Genomic DNA, 13,912 nt, shown 5'->3' with positions numbered 1-13,912 from the left:
GGTTCATAGGTTCATACAAGGCTATCTGCCCTAGGGCATTTATAAGCATAGCCAGAATGTGTTTGGCTTTCGCCACCCATTTTAAATTAATTTTGTTATGCCCTTTTTCGAGGTTAGTATACTCTGCCTCTGTCTAATAGTGACACAGAAGTGATACCCGGGGTAAACCTACAATCTCCCATCCACTCATCAAGATTCCTCTTGAAGAGAGTCAATGAGGGACTCTGTCTAACCTGGACCGGGATTTTATTCCAGAGTGAAGGGAGCCTCTGGGTTATGAATCTGTCTCTCCAGCATGTCCTATTTATTTCAGTGCTGAGGTTCAAGTCTCTCGAGCTCATAGCTCGATGGGACTTGGATTTTCTGAGGTGCAGCATGTCCATTAATTCCGGGTTGGACATGGCTTTATACGCCAGGCACAGATCGCCTCTGAGCAGGGGGTATGCCACTGAGTAGAGCTGGAGTTTCTTTAACCGGGCAGCATATGGCATCTGTTTGAGCCCTTTGATCCTCTTGGTGAGATACTTTTGGGGTCTTTCCAATTGCAGCAGGTGTCTGGTAAGGTACATCCCAAAATGGGCATTGTACTCAATTATGGGCCTGATGAGGGATGAGTAAAGAGGCACGATGACCTCCCCTGATCTAGATGTGAATCCCTTCATGATTAGGTGGGCTCTATAAAATGTTTTTCTAACCACTTTGGCCACGGGGTTGTCAAATGAGAGATTGCTATCAACTTGTGTACCCAGGTCCCTAATTACTTCTTCCGTACTTAATGGATTACCACCTATGTGGTAATTTGTGGGCACTTTGTTTTTGCCAAAGGGGATGACTATACACTTTTTGGCATTTAGCTTGAGGCCATGGCTCTGGCACCAGTTGTCTGTTTCTATGAGGCCCTTTTGTAGGATGCTTGTGCCGGCTGGAGAGTTGTTTATGGCGCCCAGTTTGCAGTCATCTGCAAACTTGGTCAGCCACAGTCCTTCCGTGTTAGCCTGTACCTCCGAGAAATATATACCGAACAAGAGAGGTCCCAGGACTGAGCCTTGTGGGACGCCACTTGTAACTGGTTTTGAGTCTGACATGGCTCCAGAAATTCTAACCATGTGGGTTCTGTCCTTGAGCCAGTTTGCAACCCATCTAGTGACATAGGGGTTTATATTTAAGCTGGTGAGCTTATCTATAATGCCCGAGTGGGGTATTGTATTGAAGGCTTTTGCAAGGTCCAGGTAGGCTGTGTGGACCACCTTCCCCTCGTCAATGGCCTTGGTGACTGTTTCAAAGAAATCAACCAGGTTTAAGAGGCAGGATCTGCCCTTAACAAAGCTGAACTGGGTAGGATCCAGTGTCTGTAGGTCCCAAATAACTTTATTTATGAGGTCCATGATGATCCTTTCCATAGCTTTGCAGACCAAGCTAGTCAGGCTTATGGGGCGATAGTTCCCAGGATCCGTTGAGGCACCACCTTTGTGGAGAGGGATCACTGTTGCTGTACGCCACTCTTTGGGTACATATCCTGTAGTAAGGCTGAGATTGAACAGTAGTTTTATGTTTGGGTTTAGTTCTTCTTGGAGTTCATGTAGGACACAGCCCAGGACACCGTCGGGTCCCATTGATGCTGTACTTTTTGCTTTGGAGAGGGCGGCTCTTACCTGAGCATCTGAGATGTCAGGGGGGCAGCACTCTGCTGGGATAGATATTTACCCTTTTGGTGGGGAAGGGGGGGAGAAGTTTGCGCTGAACCTGTCAGCTAGGATGTTGGCAATGTCTGTGGGTTTGGTGTATTTTTTGTCATTTTGGACTAATTCTGAGCATATCTGGGAATTACCACCCAGGTTCCTAACATAACTAAAGAAAGCCTTGTGATTATCCTTAGTGTCCTGTGCAATATTTCTCTCGAAGCTGGCCTTAGACAATTTTATGAGTGCCCGTAGTTTTTTGCCAGTACTGATCAGAGATGCCTTCCCTTTTTGGGATTTTGCTCTATCATGTAGTAGCTTCCTCCTTCTATTGTATAGTTTGTTTATGGCTGGGGTCCACCAGACAGGATGCCTAACCTTGGAGGATTGGGTCTTGGTTTTATTTGGGATTGCATGATCCATGCATTCCTGAAGGTGTTCATAGAATGCATTTATAAAGGATTCTGCGGTCTGGGCCGTATTTTCCACAGGCCCGGGGGCTTTGAAGGATTCCACCTCGGTTTTGAGGAGTGTGAAATTTGCTTTAGAGAAGTTTTTCACTGTGGTTTTCTGGGCAGGGGGTGGGGTCGGGATGTGAATATCTAGTGAGATTAGTTTATGGTCTGATCTTACCAGTGAGGGATACACTTCTGGTCTGGAGCATAGAGTCCCCATGTTGGTGATGATCAGGTCCAGTATGTTTTCCCCTCTTGTGGAAGTGGCAACAGGTTCTTCCATAGCATTTGAGTTTATAAATTCTAGGAACCTTTGGGCTAGGGTGTTGGAGCTAGAGTAATGCTCCCAGTCTATGTTATGGTAGTTGAAGTCACCCAATATAATGGTGTTTGGAGAGACCTTCATATTTTCCAGTGTTCTCTGGAAGGCTGAGTGGGGTTCCTGGGTTTGGGAGGGTGGTCTGTAGCAGGCTATAAACTGGAAGGCAGTTTTACCCACTGTTAGTTGCACATGGATAGTCTCTGATGCTTCGTGCTGTGCCACCAACCTGGAGGTGTGGGTATCTTTGACGAATATTGATACTCCCCCTCCTTTTGTGGTTCGGTCCAAATTTTGGGGCCAAAAAACATGGCATGAGGTATAACCTGGTAGTGCTGGGCTGCTCTCAGGAGCCTTGAACCAGGTTTCTGTTACTGCACAGATATCGATGTTCTCCATGCTAAGGAGAGTTTCGAGTGCGTGCATCTTGAGGTTTAGACTTCTGGCGTTGAGTAGCATTACTCTTAGTTTCTTATCCCTTGTGATACCTATGGAGGTGGGTTTGTCTTTTGAGCCTTGCCTAAAAAAGGCACTATGGGGGTAGCAAGAGCCTTTGCCAATATCCGAAAGCCCAGGGGTGACAGGTGCAAGCCGTCCCTAGTGAAGCATCGTGGCTTGTCGAGCATATCATCCCAAGCTGACAGGCATTGGATCCCCTTTGAATGACACCAGTACTTAAGCCAATTGTTGAAACTGATCATCTTGTCTTCATATTGTGGCATCATTCTTGGTGAGGGTAAGATGCTACTCAAGGTCAGGGTCATACCAGCCTGGGCTACATGCTCAGAGAGCTCCTCTATGTCTCTTTTCATGTAGTCCAGGGAGGTACATCTCAGGTCATTCACACCAGCATGGATGATGACTGAGTCATATTTGTACTTACCTTGGAGTGACCTGAGTGCTTGTGTTATGTGGTGGATCCTAGCGCCCAACAGGCAGCTCACTGTGAACTTCTCCTTGTTCAGCCTGGTGAGCGAGACGTCAGTGTGCCTGACGATAGAGTCACCTATTACAAGTGTATCAGATGTGTTGTTTAGCCTTAAGGGCTGTGACTGTTCGGCACACTGGCTTTGTGAGCTATGTGTTGCACGTGTTTTGTTTTGGGGTAGCGGTTGCTTGGGTGTCTGCTTTGGGGGTCTTTGCTGCTTAGGCAGATTTTTATTTAGAGTCTCCGAGTATGTTTTTGTGTGTTTATGTGTTTGGTTTGCTGTTGTGGTAGGTCTATGTGAGACTGGAATTGTAGTGAGTGTGGTTTCCTTCTCCTCCTGACTGGTTACGCCAGTACTGAGTTGAGAGAGCTTATCCTCCAGTTTGGCTATATGGTTGCATCTCTCACATGTGTTGGAATTTGTTGGGAGGAGGAGAGGGTTGTCTATGTACATGAGGCAGTTATAACATTGCCTCAAGATTCCCAAATTCACCAGCTGGACCAGAGAGGAGATTGACACCTGACCTTTGGACATGCTAGAATAGTATTGGGAATTCCTTTATAATTGAAAAAAAGGGCCAATGGGGAACAAAGTACTTAAGGGGAGTTTGTGAGGGTGTAGTGCTTTTAATTTTTTAGCGCTGACTTATATAATTGCTTTAGTGAGCAAGTGCCAGGCTTTAGAGTGGGAATATAGTGTTTATTATGAGATCTAGATCAGTTCTAAGGGAAAAAGTGAAGAGCAGATTTTGTGGAGCTGAGAATGGTTTAAACCCAATGATGCTGCACTATGCACAAAATCGCGCAAAGCCGCGCTAAAACGGGTTTTATACAGGGGGACTTGAAAGAGCTAGAAATTGGCCCAAAACGGCCAATAGACTACCAGATTCATGTGCTGGGAAGACTCCTCCAGGGATAGATAGGCTGCTCCAAGCTCCCCACTGCCACTGGTGAACAAAGAAGCCTCCCTTTATCCAAGAAAGGAAATGGACAACACAGGGACTTTCCAAAAGTCCAGAATGCAGCAAAGCCTGTATTTGGACTACTCTAGGTCAGGAAAGATGGGAAACAAGGATATTTTTTTGTTCTTGTTTTTTTTCTTTTTTGCAATAAACAGCAGGAAAGTGCAATAAATATGTAACACAGGCTAGCACACTTGAGTGTGTAGCCTCAACAGGTAAATGCAACAAACAGGGAAAACTTTAAAAGTGCAGATGCAAAAACAACTTTAAACAGTTACGAAGCAGAAATACTTGCAGTTTAGCTAGATCGGACAGTCGCCCAGGTAGTAGCAGGGAAAAAAAAAACACTTTTATCAGGTTAGCAGTTGCTCTTTTAGCATCACTGCTGCTAGCACCACTCTGCAGGACCACAAGGAGCTTGGCTGAGTAGTAACAAGCGCAAAAACCGCGCCAAAGTGGGTTTTATACAGGGGGACTTGAAAGAGCTAGACATTGGCCTAAAACGGCCAGTAGACTACCAGATTCTTGTGCTGGGAGCACTCCCCCAGGGATAGATAGGCTGCTCTAAGCTCCCCACTACCACTGGTGAACAAAGAAGCCTCCCTTTATCCAAGAAAGGAAATGGGAAACACAGAAACTTTCCAAAAGTCCAGAATACAGCAAAGCCTGTATTTGGACTACTCTAGGTCAGGAAAGATGGGAAACAAGGATCATTTTTTTTTTTGCAACAAACAGCAGGAAAGTGCAATAAATATGTAACACATGCTAGCGCACTTGAGTGTGTAGCCTCAACAGGTAAATGCAACAAACAGGGCAAACTTTAAAAGTGCAGATGCAAAAACAACTTTAAACAGTTTAAAACAGTTCAAGAAGCAGAAATACTTGCAGTTTAGCTAGATCGGACAGTCGCCCAGGTAGTAGCAGGAAAAAAAAAGACTTTTATCAGGTTAGCAGTCGCTCTTTTAGCCTTTCTGCTACTAGCACCACTCTGCAGGACCACAAGGAGCTTGGCTGAGTAGTAACAAGCACAAAAACCATGCCAAAGCGGTTTTTATACAGGGGGACTTGAAAGAGCTAGAAATTGGCCCAAAATGGCCAATAGACTACCACATTCTTGTGCTGGGAACACTCATCCAGGGATAGATAGGCTGCTCTAAGCTCCCCACTGCCACTGGTGAGCAAAGAAGCCTCCCTTTATCCAAGAAAGGAAATGGGCAACACAGGAACTTTCCAAAAGTCCAGAATACAGCAAAGCCTGTATTTGGACTACTCTAGGTCAGGAAAGATGGGAAACAAGGATCATTTTTTTTTTCTTTTTTGTAACAAACAGCAGAAAAATGCAATAGATATGTAACACAGGCTAGCGCACTTGAGTGTGTAGCCTCAACAGGTAAATGCAACAAACAGGACAAACTTTAAATTACAAGCACAAAAGCGCCATCTTAAGGGCCATCTGTGTTTAACTTACAAGGTGCTCACAAATCCAGCCCTGTTAGAGCTGCTGCATATCCACAAAACAAACAGCACAAGGGTTACCTGTTCCAGGAATCTGAACAGACGTGTGTCCCAGAGATTGCCACTTCTTTAGAATAGGCTTCATATTCACACAAAGCAGAGTCCCTCCCTAACCCTCTTCAAGGCCATTCTGGATCGATGGATGGGGAACTGTAAATTCACACTTGGGGTGGCACCTACATCTCTCATGGATAGGGCCAATCTGTGAAATCTAAAAATACCAAGGTATAAGCAAAAACCTATTAATTCAACATCCCTGGAGAAAGACAGAAATCCTTGAATGATCAAGTACAAAACAAGTTAACTAAAACAAGTCTGTTCTGAAAACAAACGGGCAGATTCTGCATCCCTGAACAACAACAGCAAACAGATAAGCAATATCTAACTGGAGCAAATAACATTGTAGCAAATGCAACATTATTCCAGATCAAAAGTTATCAGTTACAAATAAATAACAAAGGATATCTTTGTGGCAAACTGTAGTGAGCAAAAACAGACTAAAATTAAAACATGCAGTAAGCCATACATTAAATAGTGACTAAAATAAACCCAAAATTCATTCATAAAATGGCTCAACAAGATAAAGAAATGGAGGCCATGCACAGAACACCACACTGATAATTCAGTCTGTTAGATGTAATCTGCAGCAGATCAAAATATCAACAGTCCAACACAAATGGAATACTGGCAACAAATGAGTATTCAAAGCTAAGAAATCCAAACAAATGAATAACACAGTTTTAACATTGAATCTTGACTGTTTTTCCACAAGCTGTTAAAACTCCACCATTTTCGGGCGCATGCAAAAAAGTCAAACTGATGGTAACTGCAACTTACGCAATAGTTTTGATGATTTTAACTTTTTTACTCAGACACCAGTTGCTACTGCCATGGATGCATTTTTTAGCTAGCTGACAGGCATGACACAGCAGAAGGAAGTGATGCTTTGTGACAGAAGAAAATAATGACTGCAATGTCTGCAAATTCCTCTTTCTACATTGTTAGTCATGGTGTCTTATCAGTCCTTTAAAGAAATTTCAAAACTGCTGGCACTAAACTCAAACCTGGACAAAAAATTTACTTGGACTCAACATTAAGTCACAAAATGTAAAAGTGACTGGGCAACATATATGACCCTACAACAGAATAGTGACATTTTTTTTCTACTCGATTAAAAAATAATATATACCCAATATTGTGAGTGCTATGACAGTTCATAGAATTTTGCAAAATGGTCTATATATGGCAGAAAAAAAAAACATTGGTTTAAAGGCAAGTTCTTGGCAATGATACAGACATCTCTTATACAAACAAAAAGGCAAGTAGCAGTTTGCAACACGCAGACTGGTGATCGGCTGTGGCGACCCCTAACAGGAGAAGCCGAAAGAAAGTTTGCCACACGAGCAAACAACCAGTGGAATGTGTATTCTTTTATCAAATGCTGATATTATTAGGCCACAAAATGTAAAACATGTCTAAAACATCACATCATTCAAACATAAATAAATAAATACCTTCTTAAGCATTCCACACAAACATAAGAAGTATGTCATTAACTGTAACAATAAAAACAGACTGGCAGACGCAACAAATTCAACACAGCAGAGTAAAAAGAGTGATCACAGGAAAGAAAAATAAGAGAACATCCTTAAAGGCAGACTCAGAGTTCTAGTACCACAGATACAGGCACCCTAGAGATGCAGGTCATCCAGTGACAAGTGAATCAGATCTGCAGCGAATACCACATTCACTTCACCAGTCTGAGGCTATGGTATAGGGCTACGTCTCCACCACAGGTAACCCAAGAACAAGAGATACCTATAGTTGTGAGATGTGTAGATTTTGTCAATACATGGTAAATAGTCCTTACTTTACAACCTCCTCTACAGGTTATGTATACGGAATTAACAGTAGGCACTCTAACCAAATGTCTAACAGTGGTTGAACTCTGTGATGCATTAAGTGCCTTTTGCTGTGGCTCCTATGCAATTATTAAGAGAAACAAAAATGACAATTTGAATTCCCCATTTAGAAACTGTGTGAGGTACCAGTACATTATGCATGCAACAGAACCTGTGGTGTCAAAGTAAGAGTAATCATAAGACTTCATAAAGGGATGCGTATAACATTTTGTATATACTAATTGTTTCTGCATTCATGCTTTCACACCTGTAGCCCAAAACTGCTAAATCCCTCAAGATTGCTACAGTGATGTCATTTGTGTTCCATCCTGAACTCCCACTGTATTGTGGACATATGCATATTATACTTACTGGTATGGTCAAGAAAACAAGTGACCAATTAACAGAGTATCAGTTAAGTTATTTTACTATTTGCTTAGCCTTCTGTTTGCTATAAGCAAAATCTTAAAGCTAGTCAAGTATTTTAAACAAAAAATAAGAATTTTTTTAACTTTTAAGACTTACAACTTAAAACCTAAATGGCCATTATACAGATAACTTTTTAGGAGAGAACTATATAAAGCACACTAGAAAGAGAGCTTAAATATAAAACACGCAATTTAATGGCAATTTTGGCCAGCAAAAGTATTAGCCATATGTACCTTAACTTTCTGCCTTCAGGATTGACCAAAATTACTTCATAAATGCATCAGTAAGCATTCTTAAATAAAAACACAGTAACAAACAGCTATATCTGAGCTATACATATAAAGCATGTATGTACATATTTCTATATATATATTAGGACACATGATGCACCAACAATACTCATAAACATACTAATGTGCCAAGATTCCCCTTTATTTATATCTCATCAGACCCATTATGGAATATAATACCCCTTTTGGCATGTATTTGTCTAAACAGTTAACTCAACTTGAAAAAACTCAGAGGCACTAACTAAAAAGACAAGTGCCCTCAAAAATCTTAGTTATCTTGACAGACTGGCAGCCCTTTCTTCTGTACTCAGTTTCTTACAGACTCCTCCATAGAGATCTGTGTCTAACCTTTTGAGCCAAGAAAGGTCTAATCTTATTTATCCTTCTGTTCCTTCACAAAACAAATGATTTAACAAATATCTGGTTAAAGGAACAAAATCTTCATCAACAATTAAATAAGACATGTCTGAATGATATATTCATATCCGAACATATCCCCCACCTCTGGAACAAACTTCCATTACCCTTAAGATAAACCTAGGTAAATTGATGGGTGGCCTCAAATTCTTCCTGATCTTTCCTGTAATGACCTCCATGAGACTAGAGGGAAATTTTGAATATGAGTTATTGGTTAAGCTTGTCACGGCCTTCAAACTGATTTCCTAATACTTTCCTATGAACCTATGAAAGTTAAGAATGTTAATATTTGGTGTCAGTAGCTCAACATGTGACACACTCAAGTGAGGAGATCACATAGTCTGTGGGCAGACTGCTCAACTGTACAGATTTTCGCAGAATGTCCAGATTTTTGCCTCATATTTTTGGTCCGTTTTTCATTAAATTGTGGTTTTCTGGCTCATTTGTGGCATGTCAGTAAAGACTGAAGTTAGAAAATAATGACAGACATTTGAGTTTCAGACTTCACACCCTTCAGAATATTCATGCTAATGCAAAACCTATTATTCTATCAACTTTCTAAGTTTGTAAGAGCGATATTTAAAAATTGTCCATATTTTTGAGCCTTTGACCCACTTTTATTTATGGCTTTGTCCAGATTTCTTGCTCTAAGAGATTGAAAGGTATGTCTGTGGGTTTGTTTTCTATGACAGATACTTGGATTCATTTTCTAGTGGTAACACTGAAGTGCAGCATAAGGGAGGGGTACTGCACTCCTGAGTAACTCATCTTTTGGATGAAACATTATGCTGAGGTCCCATCTGCCTGTTGTGATAGCTCAAATGGTTTCATTTGTATTACATTAATATAGTATATAATGAAACAGATGCCAGTGAGACTATACTCTGTGTGAAATGCTATGATGGAAGTGGGGAGACTGATGGTTAACAGATTTCAAAACAAAAGTCTTCTGCTAACGGCAGAGGTGCAGTTAGGATTTAACAACTGTAAGTCCTAATTGTACCTCTGTCCTTACAATATTTACCTTCAATGTAAGACTGAATTCATTAGAGGTTATTCCACCAGCTCTGTGGCACACAACTGAGTCCCAAACAGCCTATCCAGCCACAGGCTATAAAATAAATTCTACAGCTGTAGGCCTCAGCTAGGCCTTAATTACAGGTCTGCACCAAATTCTTCACTTGCTCTTCATCAAAGGCCTCATCTTGGCCATCCAGCTCCAGGAACCACAAATCTTCTCACAGTGTTCCTGCTCTGCTCCATGATGGACATCCTGCCTAGGGACCCAACTTCTTTTTTCTTCTGCTTTCTGGTTACTACCTTTTTATACAGAACTTTCTGTCAATCATTTTCCCATCTAATACAACTAATTACCTGAGTATTTTTGTGAGAATTTCAAAAAAGGTGCATTTAAGACATACTCCAACTTTGTACTGATGAGATATCACAATGTTTGTGTTCTGTATGATGTGAGGATAGCTGGTGTTTTGTTAGGTAATGATTTTATGGGAAAAGGGAGCTTCCTTATGATGACAGCAACTGAGTGCATTAACAGATCCCTGGACACACCCATTGTCTTCTTTCCATGTTTTTATGATACCAGCATTCATGTATGACTAGATTCCATCAATCTTGTAGAATGTTATCACATAAAAATGTTTATTTTTGATATTTGCCCAGCACAGTTTTTTGCATCATCTTGATTTTGAAGGCTTTAAATAAATATACCCTTATGATAGCAGAAAGTGTGACACATAGAAACAAATCCCAGGGTAGAAGATATGTTTTGAGTCACAGAGTTTCAGTAATACACCACCTTGAATATGGGTCTTAAAATTGCTATTGGCAAAATCATACTAATGTAAGTAGCACTAGAGAAACAAGAAATTAAACACGAGCTTCTTCATTTAAGTGATAAGCACCCCCCCTAATACTTTCCCATGTTAGGGATTGTAACTCCCTAGCATAGTTCTTGACCTGTTAGTGCAAGAAATCTAGACAAAGCCTGACAAAACGGGGGGACAAAGACCCCAAAATAGGGGCATATTGTAAATATTGCTCTTATAAACTTAGCCGCCAGAGTAACAGGGTTTGAATTAACATACATTTTCTGAAGGGTTTCAAGTCTGAAACTCAAGCGTATGTCATTATTTAGTGACTTCAGTCCTCAGATCATCCCAGTGATTTCCCAGAAAAACCACAAATTTTATGAGGAACAAACAAAAGTATGAGGCAAACATTTGGAAATTCTGCGAAAATCTGGACAGTTGAGAGATATGCCTGTTGTGTACTGACAGTTGCCACAGAGGATTAATGTTGTGAGCTGTAATTCCTGTGGTACAGAGTTTGATTCCCTGGGCCCTCATTTGCCTACTCTGCCACCTGGAGCAAGTCACTAAACGTGACATTGTTCTCAGGTCACCCCTGTGTCCAGAGGTCCTATCTGGTTAAGAAATGTGAATTATAATTGTCAAGTACAAGTTTGTCAGACCACATTGTCTTCATCAAATAGTGATACTCCATTCCTGTAGACTTCTCTGAATTTAGCAAAGTTAACTTTAAGGGCTGAAGGGTTTAACCAGTTCTTATTCAAATACTTCTGCTTTAAAAAGGTGTGAAAGAGCCTAAAATCCCACAGTGCAGGGGGGCTTAGGACTGACTGTTTCATTTTAGTAGCAGGAGGTTACCTTAACAGGTCTGTCTTGCATTTCTTCCTCATTTATAAGACTTTTTATATTTTATATAAATTAAAGAAAGAAGTGTTTCAGAAAGGTACACAAAGTCATTAATGCTTGCTGTATACAGTGCCATGTCTACAACTGAAAGTCACAGTTAGTTCTAAATTAAAATATAGATGCAGTCTTCTTTATTTAACTTTGTTAATTAGAATAATCTACCAAAACATTATTCATTTTGCAGGTGTGATTAACCACCATAAGGTACAGAACTTACTAGAGATCAGACAATGTATGTAAGGGCTTATGCAGTTTAAACTCAAACCCAAGCTTTGTGTCCTCGACTCCTCAAACAATAAAACTGTGTAACATTTCCTACAAGTATAGGCCTTTTACACTTACACATACACCGTTTGGTCACCTTGGGGAAGGGCACATTTTATCATATCTTAAAACCACAACCAGGCCAGTAGCATGTAAGACATGGCCTTGAAAAAGTATACATCTGTATTTCTGTCTCTAGCTAACTTATGTTCATTTTTCTTCCTTGCAGCTCATATAAAGACAATAATCTGCCAATACTGGAGGAATCCCAGGTTATCGTGTTCTACTGTTTTTTTCTTGATGGTGTGTACTACTAAATGTAAAGATACTCCAATTCGTTCTTGTAAATTGCAGGGGAACTATTGCTGCACATAATCCTTAAGAACTAAATGGCAGTTTTCCTCTGAAATCACAGTACTGTTGGCACTTGTCATAGTATTACAGTTGTCTGAAATTCAGAATACCATAACACAGCATACTTACATTTTTTTTTGTTAAAAGTTTTGCTTGAAAGTTATTGTCTTCATGTAGGAGTTATAATAATTTTCCATATTTCCATGTTAAGAACGTAATTCCATTACATACCAAACTTTGTAAATATCTTAGTAAATTATTGACAAATAAAATGTTGGGTTATGTGTATTACATGTCATAGATTATGGCGACATACTCTGTTAAATAAATAAGGCAATACTTTCCCTGTTGTGCATCATTATTTTGTAATCTGCATGTTATTGTTACACATTAGTGTATGAGCAGCTGCAAAGAGTGAAAGTCTAGAAGCTCTGAAAAAATGACATCTGCCCTTGTAGGTCATCTGTGAAATGGATGATGTTTTATGCTCCTGAGAAAGTCTTTTTTCACATTACATTGCCTGAACAGTTGAATAGCAGAAAACAGTGCAGCTTAAGCTCTAACTTCATCTGTATTTATACTCTATCACTGTGCAAATGCAATCTGTTATGGTTATTCCAGCTGTATCTTATTGTATCCTTTTATACATTTTCATTTGAATAGCAGTATTGTGGCTATAGATTTTGTAAAACTTATTACATAGTTATATCTTAAGCCGCGGTGGTACAGCAGTAGCGCTGTTGCCTCACAACAAGAGGTTCTCCTGTTTGATTCCTACAATGCCTTCTGTGTGGAGTCTGCATGTCCTCCCCGCAGTCAAGTGGCCTCCGAAAGACATTCATGAATGGGCGTGCCTTCGCTGAAGGTTGGGCTTTGGGCTGGCAACTCGGCACCATAAAAATCTACTGCCAATCATTAGCGGACCAGAGTTCCGCTGTGGCGACCCCTAACTGGGAAAAGCTGAAAAGACAGACAAACAAACATTACATAGTTATATCTTCACAGTACACAAAGTTAATGAAGTACACAGAGTCTGTTATGTTGGTAGGACAGGGGTGCTCCTTGCAATGGATTCTGAATTTAAAGTTTTTATGGCCGGCTTTGCTGTTATGTAAAGAAATTGTGCATTTAAATGCATTGGCCATCATTTGCCATGTAAATTGTTGGATTTAACTGATGTGATAACAAAGCTTAACATAGCATCCACACTGTCCTGCTGACCCAGTGACAAAGACAATATTTACATACGAAAAAAAAAAACAGTGTCAAAGCATTTTTGCAGCAGGGCATAAAAAGCCCTTACACTGAAATTTACATTACTTTAACATATGGCACAGTAGACCATTAAAGTATATGTTAAGGTTATGACCTAGAAAAAAGGAGTTGGTGTGCAATGAGGGGCAGTCCTAATAACTCCTATTCAGGAGGTTTTGCCCCATGCCCTCTTACTTATTATAATCATCTCTGGGGTTGCACCAGGTTAGGGAAGCTTACCTTCTTCTTCTTCTTCTTTCAGCTTTTCCCAGTTAGGAGTCGCCACAGCGTATCACCTGACCGCTCATGATTGGCAGTGGAGTTTTACAGTGTTGAGTTGCCAGCCTGGCGCCCAACCTTCCACAGAAGGCACACACATGCACGCACTCACACCTAGGGCCAATGTAGAG

At 40.7% G+C, this 13,912-nt stretch overlaps 1 protein-coding gene across 5 annotated transcripts in view; it reads left to right on the top strand.

The window, feature by feature from the left end:
* The window catches only part of ECSCR (endothelial cell surface expressed chemotaxis and apoptosis regulator), a 516,073-nt gene extending 503,481 nt beyond the window's left edge, over window positions 1-12,592 (top strand). For 4 of the 5 annotated variants that reach the window (XM_044069006.1, XM_044069007.1, XM_044069008.1 and 1 more), the window contains one exon: window positions 12,124-12,592. In XM_044069006.1, coding sequence (XP_043924941.1) covers window positions 12,124-12,269 — 146 coding nt within the window. In that variant the 3' untranslated portion in view covers window positions 12,270-12,592. The remainder of the gene's footprint in view (window positions 1-12,123) is intronic. The other variant, XM_044069004.1, reaches the window with a different exon arrangement.
* The last annotated feature ends 1,320 nt before the right edge of the window (window positions 12,593-13,912 follow it).

This window comes from Protopterus annectens, chromosome 4.part0, assembly GCF_019279795.1.
Source record: "Protopterus annectens isolate FY-2018-M chromosome 4.part0, PAN1.0, whole genome shotgun sequence".
NCBI lineage: Eukaryota > Metazoa > Chordata > Ceratodontiformes > Protopteridae > Protopterus > Protopterus annectens.
This window is presented reverse-complemented; position numbering and strand designations above follow the sequence as displayed.